This window comes from Blennius ocellaris (genome assembly GCF_963422515.1).
Source record: "Blennius ocellaris genome assembly, chromosome: 4".
In the NCBI taxonomy this organism is placed as follows: Eukaryota; Metazoa; Chordata; class Actinopteri; order Blenniiformes; family Blenniidae; genus Blennius; species Blennius ocellaris.
The window spans coordinates 9,817,295-9,841,266 of record NC_137653.1 but is presented as its reverse complement, the minus strand read 5'-3'; the positions used below and the strand labels follow the sequence as shown (position 1 = coordinate 9,841,266).

Here is a 23,972-nt window from a genome sequence, read left to right as displayed (position 1 = left end):
TATGATGTCATCAGGGACGTAAGTGTGTGTGTGTGGTGGGGGTGTCACCCTATTCAAATATACTTGAGGAACCTACAATGCACAGCAAAAACTCTGAGCTCCAGAACAAATGCACTGGTACATCCCATAAATGCTTATTTTGAATACAAATAAATTGTCTTAACCTTTATAATGCACAAAAATACTTTCCTTCTCGTTTGACATGTATCTGTTATAAATGTGTCTTTTTACACATTCATTGTAATGAATGTAGATTATAGAAGAAATCATTGAGAAGCATAGCAATGAAAAACACATACAGAAATGATTGTGTATGAAACAACAAACTAAAAGAACTTATGTCAGAACAACTAAATATTTTCTTTGGACAATAGTTACAATACATTAACAATATCTACGAAATACAGAAGCTCATGTGATTACTGCAAGCATGAGCACCATTATTATGCATATTCTATAAACGACAGCTCGGTGTAACTTAGTGCATCTCAGCAAAAAAAAAAAATTAAACAGGAAGGAAGTGTTGGAAGACGTTTGAGAGATGCTGCCATCTAGAGAGAAAGCACAAACATGACATGATGACAGGGAATTTCACTGAGTGGACAATAGATAATTGATTTTATTTCTAGGTTTCAAGCGCACCTTTATGTGACAATCAGTGCATTCAAATTGTAGCCCACGTTGTCTTAAAAGTATACATTTCCAATCACATCGATGGCCATTCATGTCCTTCAAAGTGTATTGTTTAACTTATACTACCTGTTGGATTGAACTCTAGAAGTAGAAATATGCTTTTATGATATGATAACAGGGAACTTCAAATGCTACCTCACATATGAGTCTGTTGTTTAATGATTTTCAGTGTGAAGTTATCAAAACGGAACCTCAGATATCTCAGAAGAAATTCTATAAACGGACTTCACTGAAAAAGCAGAGTTTGATGCAGTATTTACACTTTATTTAGTCGTTTGCATTGTAAATCAAGTTATAATCTGAAGTTCATCTGTATAATTTGCACATACATCAAATAATTTCTGCGGTTCCACAAAAGCTGTCCCAGAGTGTGAGACTGGGTCTCTGTTTATTTACTCTGTTAGTGGGTGGAAAGGCTTTCGAGGAACAAAAACTGTCACTTTGACAAGGTTGCAATGTGTGTCCTCCACTATATTTGTTGACACTGAGGGAAACCAGGAAGTGACAGAGTCCTCTCTCCGTTATGTGGCTAAATGTGATTCCTAAAGGTTAATGGCGTTGGGAACAGATCATAAACAATACTGTGCATAAATAATATTGAAGTCCTGTGAGAACATCTATTTTTAAATAACGAAATTAATTAATGAATTAATGAGTAAAAAAAAAAAAACTTGTTTGCGGAAGCCTCCAGTTAAACTTGATATAGCGTTATTGTGGGCCTTTATAATTACAAAGCATAAGAGAGCATGCCACATGCTCTCTTATGCGTGTCACTCACTGCTTTGTTAGCTGTAATATTATCCACCACCAGATTTACAGCGAGCAGGTAGTTGGACGAAGAGCTGGTCTATATTTACCAGTATCCCAGTGAAACTGATTGGGAATTATTTTGAAGATGCTCTGGCCTTTAAAAAAAACAAAAAACAAATACGATATGAATGCAATTTTCTTCAAGTGAGATTTTGGATTCAGTTTGTTTCTTAGATTAAAGTCAACGTTTCCGTGTTCAGTTGTTCAGGTTCATGAGAAAGCCACAATAGCATTTGGTTGTCACTAATGACCTTTATGTGTTTTGCCCCGAGCTTCTCCCCCTTGCCTTTTGACGTATTTATGGAGGTGTGTGCGTGTGTGTGTGCGTGTGTGTGTGTGTGTGTGTGTGTGTGTGTGTGTGTGTGTGTGTGTGTGTGTGCGCGTGTGTGTGTGTGTGTGCGCGCGCGCGCTCACACACACCATATATGATTTGTGATGCACACAGTGTTTGCATGTCAGGGCTAAAGGGAAGCGAAGTGTTTAAATTACCATCAGGTGAGATGAAATTATGAAAAATCAGGTTTTCATTCACGGTGTTCTCAATCTGTGTCAATCAGGTTCAATCATAGTTTAATCATAGACCCATATTATCACAATTCTAAGATTAAACACTTTGTGTAAGGATTAGAATACGTTTGAAATGTTAAATGTTACATTTTGGGGTGACAGCTGCTGAAGACCTCGTGAAAACTGAATTGAGATTTGATCAAATCCAATGAGAGCTCCAAACTTTTCTTGAAATGAATGCACCAGAATAATCCTGCTAAAAGTTGCTACTCAAAATTCTAAATAAAAACCACACAAAAAAAACAGATATTTGACTTACATGGAGAGTCGCAGGACATCATCATGAACTTGATGTTTAGTTCAATGCGATCGGAGAGACTTGGAAAATATCAATTTGACTCACTTCTGCCACCTGGAGAGATGTTTTGAGCTTTGTTTTGTTATTTGCGATATAGTGGTGTTCCTTTATTTGTTGAAGTATGCAGCTGTGAATGTAATTGATGGTGAAATCGATTTTTGTTGGCGTGTACAAATATTCAATAATAACTGTTCTTGCAGGTTTTTATTGGTATTGATGGCGGATTTTTGAGAGGATTGGTTGGACGATGGCATTGCTTCAAAGAGGGCGCCTCTCCCCTTCTGTACCTCCGCTTCTTGACGCTCCGGGCAATCATGTGACCCGACCTGCTCCAGTCCAGATCCGTCAAGTCGCAGTAAGACAGAGACCAGAAGCGCACTGAGTTTGATTTCACACTAAAGGCATGGACTTAAACGATAGTTTTCGTGACGGTGCTGCTCTGTAAATACCTTGATTCTGAAGTTGTGTTGTTGTTTTTTTTTAATTCCGTTGAATAAAAACGTTGTTGCGTCTCACCGATTATTTACTGAAATTAAAATTTTCCTTTGGTTTATTTGAAAGCATTTTTACCTATGGAGTTTCATACACAGAAATGTATCCTCTGTGGACCGTTTTTGCCGACAATTCCTAAAACAGGTTCCAATTTAATCAAAATATTTGTAACCATATTGAGCCTATGCTCATTTGTAATTAAATGCATTCCATTTCCAGAACTACAGTACCTACATAATATACAAGCCCCCTTTTAAAGTACGGGTCTAATCACAACAATAAGAGAAACCATGCGTATACATTTGTTATCCCCACAAAAGTCTTTGTATAATTAACTCAAAACTATTTTAGAAACTTTAGCATACAGGGATATTCAGATTGACAGCTGCTCTTACGATATGAATAAATACACAACAAAAAGTCAAATGCACAACTTAGAATAAATAATCAATCAAATTGAAATAGAAATTTAGAAATCTGTGTAAGTGTGTGTATGTGTAAAGAATAATAATATTAAAAAAAAACTAAACTACTGAAAAATATATGCAGTACTATGGTTGAACTGGACACCAGCATATTTGAATCCAATTCAATTAAATCGCACAAACATTTTAGACCAAATTGTATACATCTGAGTGTATTATTATTATTATTATTATTATTATTATTATTATTATTATTATTATTATTATTATTATTATTATTATTATTATTATTTGATGAATGAAGGTAGAAACGTCGTTTTCCATGGTGGATAGGAGTCTGTTTTGGCTGTATGTCAGTGTGTCAGTGCCCACGGAAGCTACACGGTTTTTATTTTGAAGGGTCCAGCCAGACCTGGTGCGCCTCGTCGTGCGTAACTTCACCGCGGCTCTTCGTTCCCAGGGTTCCGTGAGAGCCGTTTGCCCCACCCCACCTCTTCAACGCTATCTATCTCAATGTACAATTCTCAGAGAAAAAAAAGGGGCCAAAATAATTCAGAGAAATACCGCAAAGAAAGCATCCTCAGCTCGCGGGCCGGTGGATCGGAGCGGCCGCGGCCTGTCGGCGGCAGAAAGGAGCGCGTCTCCGCGGGACCAGTGATTGAAAACACCGCGGTATGTTCATGTATCATGCACATGTAACCATAATCTACCATACGGATTCAAGGGGAATACAAAAAGCTGAGAGACTTGACAGCGGGCTGTACCTGCGCCAAACGGGGAAATAACGGAGGATTATCACCTGGATTGTGCGTTTTTTTTTTTTTTTATTCAAGGACATCCAGCTGCCGAGAGAAGAAGGAGAAAAGAAAAGAAAAAAATCCGCCCCGGAGAAGCTTTCCGATGTGAGGAGAAATACAAATTAACATTACGGAGCGAAAAAGGACGGAGAAGGGGCCTTTTTCTGGGGGGTGGGGGGGTGGGGGGGGGGGGGGGGGGGGTCTGGTCAAACCCTTTGAAAAGAAGAAAATAAGCCAAGCACCAGCATCTGTTGACGGGCAGAGGAAATCATTTGGACATCAGCTGAAAACAGGATATTATCGATAACCCCCCCCGATCCCCCCTCCCACCCACCCCTCTGAAAAACGGTGTATAATGACTGTGATAGAGAAAGAAGCCCCGGTGTAGTCTGATGATTCACAAGCCGTCATTTTAAGAGGAAATATTTATTTTTTAATCCCCCCCCACCCCCCTCCACCCAACCTCTAATGTACTTTTGTTAGGTGGACGAGAAGATCGAAGTTGAAAATAACCCGGTATTTGTATTTCAAAAAGGGGGTTTAATAATAATAATAATAATAATAATAACAAGAACAATAATATTATTATTAATAATAATAAACAGTGGGGAGGTGGTGGAGCAAATAAGGGCTTTGCGTGTGAGTGGAAATGAATTGAATGGCAGGGTGATATATCTGCCGAAAATGGGCTCCGGAGGAGACATTTGCTAAGAAAAATCCAACATCGGTGCGTGAGAATTAGACGCAAATATACGCCTATACAAGAAAAAGAAAAAAGAAAAAGAAAAGCACGAGTAGGGCCTGCGTCTGGATGTTTTGAAGGAAACGGGACCACCGACCCGTTCATTCATGTTGCTGTGAGACGCTGGAAATTTCACATCCCCTCTGGTATCAATGTTGATGACTTCATTGCGGATTTACAGTAAAAGAAAACACAGGAATCAAGTGTGTGAGAGGGCGGCATCGCTTTCGGACTGATCTGTGGCTGACAAAACACCAGTGGATACCCACGTCCATCCATACAAACAGTGCCAGGAGCCACAGTGGAGCCCACCCTCTCACCACCACCACCACCACCACCACATCTGCTCCATCCGCATCTGGCCACATAAATGTCACCCATTTTGAGCCAGCTGTTGTTGCTCAGGTGGGCCCATCGAGGAATTTAGGATTGAGTGATTTCTCTCTTCTGATCAAAAACACCCTCCCGACTTCCCTTGCTTTCGTCTCCCTTTACCTCCCTCCACCCATCAACCGACCACCCTGCCCCCCAACCCCCACCCCCCCACCCCTGAACCTCTCTCTGGGTTTTTGGGAAGATGGGCTGTCTTGGAAATAGTAAGACTGAAGACCAACGAAATGAGGAGAAGGCACAGAGGGAAGCCAACAAAAAGATAGAGAAGCAGCTCCAAAAAGACAAACAGATATACCGGGCGACTCACCGGCTACTACTATTAGGTAGGTCCTGGTGAAATCTGTTTCTCTCTGTGTGTATGTGTGTGTGCTTGCGTGTGTGTGTGTGGAGGCCTCAAGGTTTTTTCCCCACCTGTTAATGCACATGTAGTAGCCATTGTTTGTGATTGCGTCCCCGTAAAAGTGTTTTATGACCACTTCCTCAGCCTGTAACAGTGAAGCCCCTCCACACACACACATGATGCAATTACATGAAGTCACTACATCATCAGGGTCTAAACACAAGGACAACCGAAGATGCAGCCCCCCCACCCCCCACCCCACCATCTGTGTGAGGAGGTGCAACACATGCAGGCACCATGCAGAGTCCCGGGAGGCCACCGATCGGTGTTCCTGCATGGCGGTCTCTCGTCTTTGCAACTCTGAAAACTGCACAAACTTATGATCGAGTGTGTGTGTGTGTGTGTGTGTGTGTGTGTGTGTGTGTGTGTGTGTGTGTGTGTGTGCGAGCAGTGTGCATTCACCATCAACTTTGCATGTTTGACGCCTATAATCCAGCGTCCACTCTCGCCTCTCCATGACCTCTCCCTTTGGGCCACTCCAATTCATTGTTTTCTTTTTTCTTTTTTTTAATCTGATAAAGGTTTTTTTTGGGGGGTGGAGGGGGTATCATGTCATGATTCTTGTCTGTAAATGTTAAGGCCTGCATCCGTGTTCTGCTCGACCACCTGGAGTGCAAATTAGGATTACTAGCTTTAGTGGAACGCCTTTCTCACTCACTGTAATCTGTAAATGATCTGAGATTTATGGGCTGTCGACGGCAAGCTCGTAGCCTCGCTCGCTCCAGGTTAAGGGATGTTAAGCTCAATTCCCTTCATTTATATTATGCTACTACACATTATCATCATTTTATAAGTCCAAAATTAAAGGAAATGACTTTCTTTTTTTTTTTTTTTTTACCACTGTTTTTATCTGAGAAAGAAACCCCAGAAAGAACCGATCTTATAATTATATGAAGTTATGATGTGTTCATCTATGATTCTTTACTCTTCTGGGTAAAAGTACTAAAGGGGGTAGAAATATTACATAACAAACATACTGGGTCGTCTCCATCACTGAGGTTAAAATAGCAGTAAAGTAGAAATGATTAAAATCTAAAAAGCTTCATGATTGACTTGTTGGAGGAAACCCCACTGTTGCCGAGAGTAGAGGTCCGGCCATCTGTCGTGGGTCAGTAGATAAACGTGAGGGGCTTCAGCATAATCAAGAGAAAACAATCAACATTTTTGTTTTGTCTGTGAGGATTCTCAGTCATTTAGGTCAGATTATTTCTTAGTGTATCATGAAGGTAACAGGACTTTCTTCAGGATAGGGATGGGGCCGATCCGATCCAATATCGGTATCGGGTTCCGATACCAACGTAACTCACGGATCGGAAAATTCCGATCCAACCTGCGGAGATTTCCGATCCACGAAGCCTCGTCTGCGCTTTACTGTTGCTGAAATGACTCCACAAGTGTTTCCCTGCTGGCTGCGCTGCAAAATGTGGAATGGATTTCCTGATCGGAGGCGGGTCTCAATGAGACCTGGAGTAATGAGTCAGGAAATCCTTTTCACAGTTTGCAGCCAGCGAGCAGGCGAGGGAAGTAGCACTGTGATAACCAACTTTACATGTCGCTGTTTGGACGTATTTTACACTCAAAATGCTGCAAAGCAACACAGTAATGTGGACGTTTGCAAATCCGTTGTACAGCGAAGTGGCTTCTCTGCTCACCGTCATCGTTTTAAAACGGCACTGACACCAAACAATGAACAGCTCGCTCCTCCGCCGAAGCAGGCAATTCATACCTCCTTGAATGTGCATCTTACTCCACGGAAAACTCATTGAAAATAGTCCTTTTGCCTTTTGGGAGAATACATGCAAACATTCCTACATTTCATACTTGCCTGTAGAAAAGAGTTTATTACAGCCTCATATAAAATCAACAATAATGATAATAATAATATTGAACCAAACAGCTCTGGTATCGGAATAATATCTGAATTCAGGGATCGGATCGGGAGTGAATAAACCTGGATCGGTGCATCCCTACTTCAGGACATTGAATTTCCAGACTCGATGGTACAAAATTCATGAAGCCTTTCAGTTGAGTAAATCTCTACAATAATTCAAACAAGTTCATTAGGTTTCATGATACAGTTAGAGAAATGCAGGGTTTTTTTATTTTTATTTTTTAAAGAAGTAAATGTGGAGGTAAATGAGGAAGTGCCTCTGTTTTTGTAAAAAGTGACACAGAATGACAACCAAAAGTTTAATCATTACCATTTATTTTAAATTACATGGTCAGTATTCATTTCATCTCCTGCACAATGTCCCAAAACCAGTGGCCTGGCAGCGAGTCGTCCAGTCTTCCAGGAAACGACGGCCCGAAAAAATAGCAGACGTGTTGCTCAAAGCCGTCTAAAATATGTGTATAATGTCCATCACTACTTGTCACCGTCTAATTTTGCCTAAATTCATATTTTTTCACACAAATATAGCAAATTATTGGTTCCCTCACCAATGTAATAATGTGTGACTGTGACATATTACCTCGCTATCGGTGGCATGTAGGTGACAAATAAGATCCAATATGAGGATTATGGAAACTATTAGCATTATGCATATAAACCTGCACATCAGTCTGAATACTTCCTGTAGTGTTCATGTAAATGGGACAATGGGGAAATAATTCAGTCAGATTGACGTTGGGAGGTAGTTATTCGACCTCTGACTGGTTCAGCTCAATCACAACGCCGTTTGTCAGGTCCGATGTCAAAATCAACCAACCCAACATACGAAGGCAGTGAGTCACAGTCGTGAGGCGGCGTTCGGCGGGCGGGTGGCGTCGCCCCGGCCAACTTGTAAACTTGTAAATCTTTTGACTCTGTCATTCCGTTTGTCTGTTGTTCAAATGCTGCACCTGCCCTCCTTCATTTCGAGGTCAATGCTATTCAGCGCTTCATGTTCAAAGATGTGCAAAGTGAAAAGTATCCAATAATATGTGTATATCAATTATATTGATCTTCAAAATTAGTGAAACTTTTCAAGGCGTCTTAAAGATCCTCACTTTAAGGAGTCTTTAAAGCCTCACAGTCGTAGCTTTCTTACACATTCTTCCTCCTGGACCCTGTAATCCTTGATGCTTTCGCGGCTCTTTAACAAACAAATCTCTGACTTTTTCCTTTGTGCTCTCTCTGCTTTCAGGGGCCGGTGAATCCGGGAAAAGTACGATCGTCAAACAGATGCGAATATTGCACGTGAATGGCTTCAACGCAGAGTAAGTAGTGCTGGTTTCTGCTTTAAGCTGTTTGGGTTTTTTTTTTTTTCTCACAGTGTCAACACTTTTAGATTCATTGAATTGAATTTTCCATTGAACTTCAATGAATCTCAAACAAACTGGGTGACGCTGATGTGATGAAATATATAGACCTTTATTCAGATGTGTTTGCGAGGACGAGTCCATAATACAATGGATTAGAAATGCCGCCATAACGTGTGGGTAAAGCTTCTACTTTTACGATTTGTATTCAATTTGAATAAATGGAAAAATGGGAAATACAGATTTGGAGGACATTTACATATCATTTTACGATTGAACTGCTTATAAATGATTCTTTCAGCTTTGTACCATAGTTACGTGGTATATAATCTTGTTGTCTGTCATATAATCAATTTGTCACTTGTGTATGTTCGCTTTTCCACATTAAGTGCCAAATACACTTTAAAGAAAAATGGCACATTCAGGCTATTTTGTGGAAATGCGATGTTTAATTGCATAATCTTACAAAAAAAAAAAAAAAAAAAGGCAAGGCATTAAGAAGCTATGATGCTGTCTTTTGAGTTACATTATTCCTGACAATATGAAGTATGAAAGGATGAAGTGTTAGGATTTAAAGTGAGTCAACTTTTGAAGTTACTGAGGTCACGCCATTGTAGTAGTTGGTATACATGGATAACTTGCACCTTATTAACTTTTTTTTTTGGTTTGTTTAATGGGCCTGTTGTTGTTTATTTTTCTTCAACTTTAGTCAAATTAATAAAGACAAAGAAGAAAGACGAAATTAATAATCTACCTACACTTGCTTGCAGTGGTTGACACATACTTCATCCTTATTCAGAAAATGTATTTCAAAATAATCTGCTCTTAATAACTTGATGCAATTATTCCAGGAAAAAAATAAATAAACAAAAATCCTCAGAAAAAATGTATGGTTCATTGACATCTGATTTATTGTATTTACAAAAAAAACCCACTTCAAAAGCAGCTACTTAACCAGCTCTAAAAGTTATTTAGTGTTTAAAAAAAAAGTCATTATTTTCTTACACAGATGGAGGTGTTTTATTAATTTGAATACACAAAAAGTTATGAAGTTTCAAGATTCAGAGGGTGTAAATATTTTAAGGAAGCCAAAATCAGAGCAAGTGTAATACTTCTTAATACAACAAATTAGACAACTTGTTTTTTTTCCCCTAAAAGTTGTGCAACATGTTGATATTTGTGTCTCATCATAATTTCCTCATTGACCTTTGATCCGCCCTCCCCTGGAGAAACGTGTGGATTATTTGTTGGTCTAGACATTAACAAATATTTGTCACATGTTTAAAGGCATGAATGGACAAACTGCTGTCTGTGTTCAAATACACTGCCCGTTATTATTAAACAGAGTAAATGAAGTTGGAGTTCTTGTGTTTGTACCGTTGTTTTATTGTCTCAATTGTGAACGTTTTGTTGATACGCTGGCATTTTGGTATTTTAATCTGGGAGGGAAAATTCAATTTTAATGAAAAATTTGTGCAATTCCAATTTTTGTTCTCTGATTTGGCTCATTCATGTCTTCATATTATCGTGAACGAGCACTGCCCCTTTCACATAAATGAAATTTGGAGAAATGCCTTCAACTTGTTTTTTCTGACTTTTCAATGGCAAGCCTTTTACAACGATGGTTTCTCTTTTCTTTTTTCATTTTTTTTAGTCATGTCAGGTAAAAATACAGTGAAAACAACAGCTTTTTTTCTGAGTCCACTTCTTAATGTCTACATCTGTGTCGATTTTGTTTGTTTTCCGTGAGTGTCCAAACTTTCTGAGAAAAATGTCCTGGATTAGTTTAGTTTTTTTATTAAATGCAGAACTTTATATAGTTCAGTTAAATAGGGTCTTTATCACTGATTATTAAACAAATGTTTTAGTTACTATACAAAGTGAAAATATTGAAAGAAACAGCTTTTTAAAAGTCACTCACATTGACATGGTCTTGATAGAAAAAAGATGTTCATATGTGGTGGGGGGGTTTGAAGCAAATTCTTGGTTTTGTTCATTCACACAACATATTTAGATTGACGTTTTCTTTACATCAGCAGTATTTTTCATCGATTGATTTCTATATTTCATCAATGTCTTGGTCAACTTCCTTCACATTTTTGGGTCCACGTTGCTGCTGCAACACCCAGGAGCCTCTTGTTCTAATATTTGATGAATTTCAATATCGGATCAGAATTTCAACAGTCTAACTTTTTGTCTTTTGTGTGGACATCGGAGAGATTTGGAGACTCGCGCTGCTATTCTGAAAGAGATGTGTGACGTTAAAGCTTTAAAACCCACTGCTATCAGTGGAGCTGTGCGCTGATAATGAAATCCTGTTTGTCTTTACAACATTGAAAACACAAAACGCAGCGCATATCACTGCATTTGCTAATGCTTTGGATTGCTGTTGGTTTTCTATGATAGGCTTCAGGTGAAAACTTTAAAAATCGGCACTGGTTCTGCTCCAAATTTCTGGATGTCGAGATTAAATTGGAAAAAGTTAGTTAATTTCCCACACAAAAGAAATGACCCATTTTTTTTTTATTAATATTGCGGAGTAAATCCTGTTGAATTTCATGTGTAAGAAACTAACTCGTGTCTTTCCTTGTTTGTCCTCACAGGGAGAAAAAACAGAAAATTCACGATATCAAAAACAACATTAAAGAAGCTATAGAGGTAAGAAATTCGTCCTCATGATTCATTTTGAATCCTGTTGTCTTGAGCTTGAGATTGTTATGCCTAGTTTTGATGCAGAGAACAGCAACCAAATAGAGATTGGATCATTTTCAACTGAGCTTTATCCTTGATGTGGAGCTGGAGCTCAAAATGTTTCACAGTTTCCAATCAACAAACATCAAAATTAAAGCGAAACAAACTTGGATATGAATGAAAGTGTCCTCTTTGAATTCTGGCAATAAAAGTCCAAAGTTGCATGAAACCGAACGTATTCTGCTTTCTAGAAGAGGGCGTCGATGCAAAGCAACTCGAAACAATGCGAGCACGCTTGACAAAAGTGTCTTTCTCCTCCTTTTCCCCTCTGACCAGACGATTGTGTCCGCCATGACGACGCTCACGCCTCCTTGCCAGTTAGCCTCTGCTGCAAACAGATCCCGGATCGATTACGTCCTGAACCAAGTTAACCAGAAGGATTTCGAGTTTCCTTCGGTAAGCGTCTGCACCTTTTCCTTCACACACGTTGACTTTCTGACTTTCAATCCCAGTTTGCCCCCCCCTTTTTTTTTTTTTTACTTCCTGCTTCCTGAAGAAGAGTTCCAGAAGAGCACAGCCCTTCCATTTTCTATCACACGTTATCAAACTTGACACATTGATTGATAATAATCTGTTGTGTTGCTCATGATTTCGATTATTAAATCCTGCTGCAGGAGGTACAAAGGTCTCGGGCCTCGGACTGGTGCCGGGGCTCGGGGCTGGTTGCGCCGGAGGGGCAGGGAGGCGCCTCCCTTGGCGGGCCTCCGCGTCTCGTGTGTTTGTGCCGCGCTTCGGTAATTAGCAGGTGTGCTTCCGCTTGGGAGGCTTTCAATTGAATGAGCCTCTCACCTGAGAGACCCACACGCCGCCGCCTATTAACGCTGATCCTCTGTAATAAACCTAAATGCGCCCACGGGGACACAACCTCCAGAAAAACCGAAACTCTGAGGGATCCCCACTCCCCCCCCCCCCCCCACCTCACATGAGCCGCAGGCTGACCCCTGGATATATAATACTGGATATTTATTAGTTGAAATAGAAATATAATCAAATATACCTAGTAAGTGAGCCAAGATGCTGACAAAACATTTTAATTAAAAAAAACAACAACTTCAAACTATAATATAAATATATCCTCTGATTTAAAAAGTTTGTGAATACTTTTTTTTTTCAGTGCTAGAAAATGAACTGTTTGTGCCTCCTTTATATTTTTGCTCTTATTTAGGTGTAGTACAAAGCTTATCCAGTGTCAAAACTGGGGATGAATCTATAAATGACGTCCATCCTTGAGACAAATGGGTCTTCTAGTGCATTTAATCGTCAAAGTTTTTCCATCAATCTGACATGTTTGGTGGAAGATTGATCAGGTTTTCTGCTGCATCCACCCATCGTCTATAACCTCTTTATAAAAGCTCACAATCAGAGCCTGGATTTGTTCCAGAGATATTTAAAATTCGAAACAAGGGTAATAACCACTACTGGACATCCTCTGTTTTGTCTCATATACATTTGAATATTTCTGCTGTTAAGGCTGCTGTTGGACAAAAAGTCTCCTTGTGTGCTGGAAAATTTTGACTGACTGCTATTTTTGTTGGCAAACTAAACAAAAGAAGTAATTATTTGAATAATCAATAAAGAAAGAGGTTATTTTTTAGCAGCGCTATGCTTTTCAAATAATTTGCTGAAGGTGTTTCTGTTTTTGGGTAAATTCCATTTCTACATAGTTTGACTTCATTAACACCCATATTGACATTTGCTGAATTTAACTTTGAATTACCATCAAGCATAAACATTTTTATTTAACAAGATGTTCAAAAATATCATTGTTACGGTGTGCAATTATTTATTCGGACAGGTTCAGACAAAATAATGTCATTTTGATGAAGTAGTGGTGTGATTGTACGTATTCACAATGAAAAAATGCCACTCAACTCCAGGCACGTTTAAGCGCAGGCGTCATAGTCTTGCATGGGCTCCATTTGTCTCAAGTAATATGTTTTTATGAATTTCAGCTGAAAGCCAAACATCCATAAGTATGAGTAGTATATATAGGGGAAGATCATGGTCTTTTCCGTGTTTCTCACACACCGATGTAAATCCGCAGCCGAGTTTCCAGCTAACAGGGAGTGTGTTTGTATGTAAGCAGAAGGAAGCTTCCTGATAGCGTCAGAGCAGATTTATGACGCGGGTCGGTCTGGAGTTGACCGGGCTGTTGCTCCCTCGAGTTCTGAGGAAAAAAAGGGTTGATTGATTGATTTTGATTCCACAAAAAAAAAAAAAAAAATCATTTACATTGACAACAATCCAAAGAGCCTTGCATGTGTACGGTTGTACGACGGCGACTCCCTTCTAACACGAGTCGCCACAAGTAAGTGATAGCAAATTGGATTCTACACTTTTAAAACAACCTTCTTGCTGCCATCAGGAATTAAAAGCCATGTCCTCCACACTCCATTTCAAGACTTAACCCACCAGACTTATATTGATCACTCTTGACCTCCTGGATCGAGTGAAAAATTAAAAACAGATTACATAACCCTCACATGATTGTAATTATATTCCATTTAATTAGATTTTATGGCTCTAGAATTGTTTAAAAAAATGTAGCAAGTCAGGGCTTCTTTGCTGATAAATCCCATCTGTTAATGGACGGTCACATTACATACTGGAGGCCACTTTAATGGTTATTGTATGGATGTTGCACTCTTATTTGTCTACTTTCTGGGAGTTTTTTGAATTTTCTAGATGTGAAAAACAACCTGGGAGTCGTAGTTATGAGATGTAAACTTTCCAAATCCTGTCACTCATCACCGGGCAGAAAGTTAAAGCATTAATTATCTTAGTGAAAGAAAATGAAATAATAGAAATAATAACAAAAGCTGTGCAGCTGATAAGGAGGGGGGGAAAAAACCCAAGAAATCTAATATAGTCTGATAAAGTTCAACTCAGCAAGGACCGGTGGAATATGTGGCTGATAAAAAGGGAGAAGTGATCAGAAGACTTCCTGAGACTCGGTTTATCCTCCTCCGGCTCCCCCGTCACTTGTCCTGAGGGCCAAATGGAAACCAGTTGAACTCGTTGGTTCTGCCGTCAGCAGAAAGACAGAGAGACGGAGACAATGAGCACAGAGTCCACCGTGGTTCAATCAGCCTGATTTTTTTTACTTTGGAGCTTTGAATCTAATCAATAGTCTTATTTTACACCAAAAGTTTAGTTTGTTTTTGTTTTTTTCACCCTCAAAGATACTTTTAATCAAATAGATCATGAATGTATGCAGAACTTTGTTTCTGGAGGTATGTGCTCTCGCTTTTTTAATTTTTTGAGAAGACTGAATGATTCAAACACGTCACAAAAAATAAAACATGTTTAGAATTTAAAGACAATGGAAAATTCAGGGAGGGCAGAAAGAGTGATCCTCTTTCCAGGAAAGACACTTGTTTTGTACATAAACAATCAAGACTCACTAAATCAACATGTAAGATTGGTTTTCTAACAATTTTAATGCTGAAACACATATGCACCAGTTTTCACAATTTTTCTATAAATCCCATGACCACATCATAGTGATAAATTCATAGTCATAAACACGGAATATATATTAGTAGTAGTAATAGTAAATAGAATAGATAAAAATGAAAAACTATAAGGAAATTGCAGTTGTGAATTTCTCTCAGAGATCATTAAAGTATCTATCTATCTATCTATCTTGGTTGGATTTTGTTGATGAATTCTCAATGTTGGAAGGCGTTATGAATGATATTTCACTAAAAGAACAGAAACGTCTGAAAAAACTGAAATTTAAGAGTAAATTCAATAAATGAGGAACCTAAAGTTGGACTGTGCTCAGGTCACAGCCACTCTTGCTAACAATGTAAACTTTGCACAGCAACAACACCCAAAAAAAAATAAAAAATCTTTGCATAATAGCGTTTTGGTTCCACTGTGAAATTTACATGCAGGATGGAATACAAATACTTTTTAAAAGGAAGAACATTTTGTTTTGAAATCGGGAGGCAAAAAGATGAAGTGGTCTTGAGTTTGACTCCTCTGAAAGTCTTGTGTTTGAAAGTCTTTTGTTTGTAAACACATCACAATTACAGTGTGATGTTTTTATTTATTTATATATGTTCATTATACGTTACAAGTGTAAAATAAACTGAACCAGGCCATAGGCCCTATACTACAGACAATTATCTGGCTTATTATTTATTTGGAGGCACTTGTAAATATCAAGAGGTTGGTTGAAACTAAGTCCACATTATGTTTAAAGGTGGAAACACCTGTCAGCAGTTGGTGTGGCTCAGATGATGTGATGTTTGTTTTTTGTTTTCATTATGATGTTGGCATTTTTTTTTACCAAGTGTGAATGAGTGTGTGGAATAGTTTTTTCGTTGGGGTTATAGTTGCTTTTAAGCTATCATGGAACAGTCACATAAATAATCTATTACAAACAAATGGAGTTGTAAATTATAAAATTAAGAAAATATATGCCACCAGAGAAAGAACTGAACATTTAAACATTAATGCTTCAAAATCACAAAGGGCAGAGGAAATTATTCTGTAAACTAAATTCCTCACGTTCAAGTTTATTATCATTGTCCCATAAAAAACAAAAAAAAACAAAGATACATGTACGATCATCCTGTTGACATGCACACACGCTTTCCTATTGGTTTTTGTCTGTGCATAAAAACTCACACTCACCTGCGTGTAGTTAAACAAACACGGCGAGTTTAGCAGCTCTGACGTTGACGAGTGACGCTCGGCTGTCCTCGACCGTACCCTTTGTCCTCCTCCTGCTGCTGCTGGTATTGATCTCACTCAGGTTTGGCTGCTGCCTGTAATCCTAGCAATCCCTTTAAACAGCTTTTAATATTTTGGGGGGGGGGGTTTGGAGGTGGTATCACCAAACAATCCTGTGAGAACGGCTCGTGGTAGCAAATGGGGCGACGGTGTTGCAGGGAGAATATAAATTTAATGATATACTCAAGTCTGTTTTTTTAAGAAGTTAGGTCCATGTTTATCTAAAAGCATGAGTAACATAAACATAACGTTGCATAACAAACACAAGCTTAACATTATGTCTGTGAAAAAGGGCTCCACCCACTATTTCGATCTTGGAGCTGAGACAATGTCCACCGACTCATCGCCGTGTCGTTAAAAAAGAAAAAAGTAGGTTCCTGTATTTTCCATGATTAAAAAATTATTTAAGCAATCGAGGCATTAAAATAGTATTTACTTATAAAGATGGAATTTGATGGGTTTTGAAGATGATGGGTTGAAAGTTGATTCATCTCATGTTTTTGCAGTTGTCCTGATGTTGAATTAGCTTTGCAGCAGTCAAGACTTTTTAACAGGAAGTTCTCTGTATCATCCAAGTTTGGCAAAATGCATGTTGTCAAGTAACCACGTTTAGTTTTTTTTTAATACAATGGTGAGAAATCATGTCAGTTCAGGATTAAACTGCTGAGTGTGAGCCATGAAAGAAAAAGCTGAAGTAGCTTCTGTCTGGAGTTAACTTTAAAAAAATAAAAATAAATCAACAATCAAAAAATGGACCTACAGACGAACTCAAGTGACAAATTTGATCACTTGTTGTATTTGGTGGATATAGAATCAACCCTGCATCACATTTTGCGGAAGTGTGACCGGAGCCATCCAAACCTTGGAGCATACCAAGCAAGCAGACAGTTTCCTTGTGAAAAAGTAATACTTGATACACTTGCAAACGAATCGCAGTGCTATAAACACGGTACACGCCTGCAGATTTGTTATATCTCCGCCGTTGAACATTGTTTATAGACCATATAGGTTGTTGATGAGTTCTCAACTATTAAAAAAAAAATAACAGCAGTAAAATCCGACATGCATTGTGGTGAACGTGTCTCACCGTTATGTCCTGGAGTAAACGTCACGGCAGCTGTCTGGCATATGTTCTGTTTACATTTTTTGGTCCAATGTGAAAAATGACAGCGTAAAGCCAACCAAACTTGAGTGCAAACTTGTCCTCTTTTCAAAGTTGAATTCAGCTCACCGAACCACACCACCAATGGGAACGGTTACCGAAAAGTGATGGACCCAGTCACTGTTATATGCGCAGATAAAAGCGTATTATACTGAAATTGAGCTGTGAAGCCAAATTCTGAATGGATTTCAGAAGCAAAATTGTCATTGTTTTGCCGTTTTATTGCTTTTATACTGTTTACAGGCTGTTGGTTAGTTCTCAGCTCGTAAAAACAACTTCACCTAATCCAACTTGCATTGTTTTGTGTTCAGCTCAGCACAAAGGTTGTTTTTTTTTTTTTGCTCAAGGAAGTCACAAAATAAACGTCATACCAGCTTTCTCCATCGTGATTTCAGTATTTCCAGTGTAAACACAGAGTAACAGCAGCAGCAACAGTGGAAAAACTGCTTAAAATATTCACTATCCGTCTGATTCACTTGAGCTGCTCGTCACTGACAGTTGCTGGGGAGAAAGAAAAAAACAGCGATTTAATATCTGTGATTATCAGCCTGTTTTATAACTTTATTTTGTAATAATTAGAACAAAAAAACGTGACGGCCTCAGCAGATCATTAAAGTCCCTGAAGTATCGTCTTGTCCCTTCCGTTCCTCTCTCTCTCTCTCTCTTTTTGCCATCCTTTCCATTTTTGTCAGACTTTTTCCATCAAACTGCACAACCCTGCATGCCCTCGGCTAACCGTTAGAAGCATTTCTTAAAAGTGTACAGTTAAACTCTCCCCTCATAATGGCTTATTTGTGCTGGACTGTGTGACTGATTAAAGATCGCCGCGAAGAGATAGGCCCCCGTGCGGTGACAGCCAGGCCTTGTGTCGGTACAAAGCTCTCCATTTCTTCATGAACTCGATGAACTGTTCTATTTCCTGCCTCTGTCGGAGGCCGGCTCATCTGCCGCTGCTCCCCGAGCCGGCCTTAAAATCCAAGCTGAGGTCGGGAGTATCGCCGCCTCCCTCCATCTGTCCTGAAACGCTTTTTCACCCATCGAGAGCCTGGCGAGAAATCTGCTCACAAGACGCAAAACAGAGACTCGATAGAAGTCCTTCTCCCTCTCCTTCTCTTTTTTGGCATGTGATTTTTCAAGAAATCACTCTAAATGTTAGGATTTCCTGTTGTCCAACGCGACGACTCCCATCAGTTTTTATTAATTATTAAGTTATGTCACGGTCCAAGAAAACAACAAATCTTCACATTAAAGAGAATCAAACCAGGAAATATTTGGCTTCTTGCCTTCTGAGATGACAAAAACAAAAATTTTCTAACAACTGCTGATTGATTGTCAGTTGATCAGTTTGTAAATGAAGTAGCCATTGTGGCTCAAATGTTCCTCTCTTACTTTATGCCCTGCTAAAACAAAGATACATTGATCTGTACGTTGAACTTTAACTTTATTAAAGATATATATATATATATATATATATATATATATATATATATATATATATATATATATATATATATATATATATATATATACAATAAATATATGTTTGTATATTTCCCCCTTTTTTTTAATGAAGGCAGCGTTCTTTATTCTATGTGATTTTGATCAGATGCTACAAACTGCCTTTTCTTTTAATAGCAAATTTGACTTTATTATTATTATCTTTGGCTGATCCATCTAATTAATAAGATGGATTGTGATGCATTGTTACTTTTGGTGTAAAGTCAGATTCAAATTGAAGTTACAAGGCATTCATGTAAACGATAAGATTTGTACCACATTTCGCCTGTAATTTTCTCATGAAGCTTCCGAGGAATGGAAAAATCATAGAGTCATCATCCTTCTTTTAAAGGAGTGTAAACACTGTGGTTGTAATCAAAGTTTTGGTATACATGTTGTCGCTAAACAGTTCCAGCTTCACCTTAATAATATGGTGGATAAAAATTAAATTAAAAAAAAAAGATGAAATTAAAAAAACACAAAAGCAAAAAAGGTAAAGTTTCACATTTTCTTCTGAAGCCTTGTTTGATTCTCAGCCTCGATCACTTATGAAGGAAACTCCTGCTTTTTCTCGCATGCTGCAGGTTCACCGGGGGTGAGAGCGAGAAGCCCGACTTGCAGTTGTTTCGAGGTGTGGCCAAGTTGTTGATCCAGACCCTCCTTTCTCTTTCCAGGAGTTTTATGACCATGCAAAGATCCTCTGGCAGGACGAGGGTGTGCGGGCATGCTGGGAAAGGTCTAATGAATATCAACTCATCGACTGCGCGCAGTAGTAAGTCTTTGTTTACGTCTTTGACTTTTTCCGCCTCACGACACACACTGGGAATCCTACAAATCACGACCACTGCTTCAGTCTGCTTTTTTTCCGTTGTTGTCTGTAGTTCCTTTATCAAACACCCAGTAGAGGTTGTGTTTGGTTTTGGGGCATTGCAGTGCAAGGTGCCAAGGAATGTGACAAACAAATGAACTGCCCATCGGTTTAACATTTTGGAGCCCGTTGAAATGTTTATGCAACTGTTGGTTCTCTGAAGCTTCACTAGATCTTCATGAGTTTACTTCAAATTGGTATTCGTGTTGATCTCGATGATACGGTAAAGCGGTTGTGTACGGTTAGGGGTTTAATCTCAATCTTTTTTTTTTCTTGACCTCCTGTTGATTCTTGCTAAAGGGTTAGGGTGAGTTGGATTCCAACAACTTCCCAGTGCTTTCCTCACTCGGTTGTTGTTTGCATCTTGTGATGATTAGTAAAGCTAATTCCATAGCGTTGTCATTGTAAAAAAAATATCTTGAGTTTATCTTTAATATCTTTAGCTTTAAGTCAAAAACAACAGGCTATAAGACGCCAGATTGACAGCAGCTGTCGGTTTCGTGTTGTTGACAGTCACACACAATATTTATTATCTGTTGACTCATCGCTAGAGACTTCGTAGGGCTTGATTGCGGATTATCCTGCTGTGCAAGGATGCACTTTTGTGTTGGAGGCACACAAGTCAAATTTCTCAATAAACTATCGCGTCTAGTTTTTTGTGCCTAACAACTGAGATGCAGGCCTTAACCGACGATGAGCAACTGTGTGTCCTGAAATGACTCCGTCTCCATGTTTTGTTTTGGGTTTTTTTTTTTTACCCTGGATTTTTCATGTCAATATTTTTGTCCCAACCCTTTATATATTTTAACTTGGACTTCCTCTGCCTATTCAGCCTGACTCTCGTGCTCTCGTGTTGCTTTTTGATCTTGGTCTAAGTGGTCCAAGTCGCGGTGATTCGGTGGTTACGTCAGGTCACAGCGTTCAAGGCAGGAGATTCACTGACAAGCGGTCATATGTGAAGTATACTTTGAATGTGTATCAGTAATGTGTATTGAATACCTTCGGTAAAGCTATTGATACTATATTCCATGTTCGAGTCAAAGTGTTTTTCCTCACTCAGCAGTAGAAGCTGCTCAAGATGGAGCAGGTTTTTAGCTTTGTCACTTCGTTGAATTATTTCAGTGGTTGCCAGCTTTGAGGTTTTGTTTTTTTAACGAGTGAAACGATCAAGCTGGTAAATTATGAAATGTTTCAGGTGTCGTGCCAGAGTGAGTATATGTAAGAAAAAGTGTTTTTGAGATCTTTACATAGATACCACATCCAGAAACGTAATTTACTTTTCTCCAAACCAAATCTATTAAATCACTTGCCATCCACTTTGGGTTTTTCCCAAAGTGATGCCACATTTTTTTTTTTTTGATGAATATAGACATTATGAACAAAAGACAGTGGTGTGTTCTGTCTGCCGTTTCTAGCCTCCACACAATGCCACAACACCAGACACCAATTTAAAAGTCTTGCAAATCTGTGTGCTTATTGGTGATCTGATGCTGATGTAACAGCACAAAGTGTTAATAACAGTGGGTGATATAATACCGGATCATGTGCAAACAAAATGTCTCAACAAAGTGTCTTTGAAGAGCGATCATTAGCATTGTGCCAAAGCTGTACAAATATTCTAAACATATTCTATATGCGTCATGCCCTCACCTTCCAGCGGCTACACAACTGAAATCTGTGCAATTACTGTCTTTGTAATGATTTTGTGTCGTTACAAGAGTGCATATAATTTGAGTTTATGTGGCAACACAAAACAAAAAGTAGTTTTGTCCAAGTTGTGTGATATTCTTTTTTTTTTTTGTATTTTAATATTATTGGCTCAATGTCTTAATATCAAAAATAACATGAAAGCCAACATTATTCACTCACAATAAAACTGAAGATCCTGATCCAACTCTCCGTATTGTCCACCCTGAAATGACAATTTGTGAGAGGAATGAAGGGATATGAGAAAGTATTATTGAAATATGGAATTTGCTGCCAATTTTGCAAGGATTTTTCTATATTGGTTGGAATTATCTCCATTGTTTTCTGCCTCAGTTGCTTGTTAGTCAGGCGTGCTAATATAGCTTAGCTCCACTTCCTGTATTCATGACATCTTCTCTAGAATAAAAGGCTCAGGGGAGATAAGAACACAGCTTCCTAGTGACAAATGCTTTTTTTTTATATATATATATATATATATATATATATATATATATATCTTTTTGTTGTTGTTAAAGTGTTTTGATTTTTCTATGAGAATTTTGGAGTTACTTCATAAAAACTCAAACATTCTTAACGTATTGCACTAATTATTTCTATATCAAATCGAACCACTGTATTTCAGTGTGAATCTTGAAGCAATGACATAAAAGTATGAAACAGGCAGGACTTGCATTGAGTAGGGTAAAACCAATGTCTCGTGTTTTATTTTAAAACAAAGTCGTCAAAACACATTAAATCAAATGAGGAGGATATGCAATTTGTTATTTATGGGAACCTGCAAGTAATCTTGTTCCAGCTTTTGTATAAATGTAAGAAGTGGGAGCCACAGTTTTGATCTTACAAATACAGTGTATGCAGGATCATTTTTCATATGTACATGTACTAGAATTGACCCTATTTAGTGGAATTGGCAGCTTTTAAAACCACAAGCCCGCTACCGTAAAAGCCCGCAGTATGAATTACTTTGAACCTTTCAAAATGCATTTTTGTAGCCGGTGAGTTCACTCTTTTACTGCAAAAGTTGAATACAATTTAGGAAATGCCACAGTTGTACCTTTTCAGTGCAATTTCGGCAACTCTGTTTGTGTCGCATTCAATCGGTGACGAGTGAACCAAATAAAGTTGCAGTGTTTTCTCTAAAGTCGCAAAACGTACAGGTGTAAAGAGAATAAACTTGAGGAAAAGCACTTGGAAGTTGCATGTATTTACTTGTTATCAGTGATGAGACATGTGTTGAGATGAGGATCATTAAAAAATACAAGTTAAAGAGCTGGAAATATATATTTTCCCTGATATAGAACACTCTCTCCACACTTAAGATACACAAAGGTTTGGAGAATTTCAGATCTTGGGGGTATCGGGTAAAATGAAGAGGCAGTGGTGAATATGAGCACGCTTGTGTGAGGATGTGGTTTGAGATTGATGCTCCTCTGTACAGTACATTCCTAAAAGCCTTGGCTCCATCATTTGTAATATGGAGTTCCAAATGTGAGGGGGAAAATACACCTCAATGCCTTGAAGCCTCCAAAAGTTTCATCGTGTTCCAGATCCAAAGTGATACCATAGGGATGGTGTCTGAAGTCCACTGAGAGAGTCCTCATCTCGTTGCATTAAGAAAGAAATGGGGGGAAAAAAGTCAATTTTTATGCATGTGTTTGTGGGTGATACTCTCATGTGGCGCACAGGTGTTTGTTTGTCATGTAGGTGGAACTGCATGTTTGTTAGGGGGACAGGCTGACTGTCCGGCTGTCGCCGTTGACATGATCACGACGGATCTTCGCTGTACGAAGTGTGATCGTAGACGACGAGAGGCACAGGAAACTGCAGAGACTGAAACGGGAGGAGAGGGTTTCCCCTGCATTGTGGGATCTCGCCTCTCCTCTCCTCTCGTCTCCTCTCCTCTCCTCTCCTCTCCTCTCCTCTCCTCTCCTCTCCTCTCCTCCACACCCAGCAGCCCCAGTGTTATGGATCAGATGCTGGGCTGGGTGGCCAGACCGGAAGTGCTCCCCTCCCCCTGCCGTGTGCTTATGTAAACGGAGAAGCAGAGAAAGAGAGAGGGGAGAGCTATTTTTAAACCCAGGCCGGCTGCAGAAGGAAAAAGAATGAGCGAGTGTGTTGGGAGAGAGACAACTTCAGCATTATTGATGAAGGCTGTTAACATTAAATGAAAATGTGAACCCTGGATCTGCACAGGAGAAATCAAGCCCACCTCATACACCCCACCCCCTCCTTCTCTTTCTCTTTCTCTCTCTCTCTCTCTCTCTCTCTCTCTTTTTGTTTAATGAATTTCATCATCCAGCCCATGTCATAATAGGAAAAAGAAGGGGAAGAAGAATTTGAGCGGTGACGCTTTGTTGTCTCTGTGCGATGTTGAGGAAGTCGCCGAC

General features: G+C 39.0%; 1 protein-coding gene across 1 annotated transcript in view; it reads left to right on the top strand.

The window, feature by feature from the left end:
* Nucleotides 1-3,756: 3,756 nt before the first annotated feature.
* The window catches only part of LOC308129215 (guanine nucleotide-binding protein G(s) subunit alpha-like), a 34,309-nt gene continuing 14,093 nt past the window's right edge, over nt 3,757-23,972 (top strand). Inside the window, exons 1-6 of the mRNA XM_080495055.1 lie at nt 3,757-3,957; nt 4,119-5,540; nt 8,743-8,815; nt 11,461-11,515; nt 11,885-12,004; nt 19,685-19,782. Coding sequence (XP_080351181.1) covers nt 5,402-5,540; nt 8,743-8,815; nt 11,461-11,515; nt 11,885-12,004; nt 19,685-19,782 — 485 coding nt within the window. The 5' untranslated portion in view covers nt 3,757-3,957; nt 4,119-5,401. The remainder of the gene's footprint in view (nt 3,958-4,118; nt 5,541-8,742; nt 8,816-11,460; nt 11,516-11,884; nt 12,005-19,684; nt 19,783-23,972) is intronic.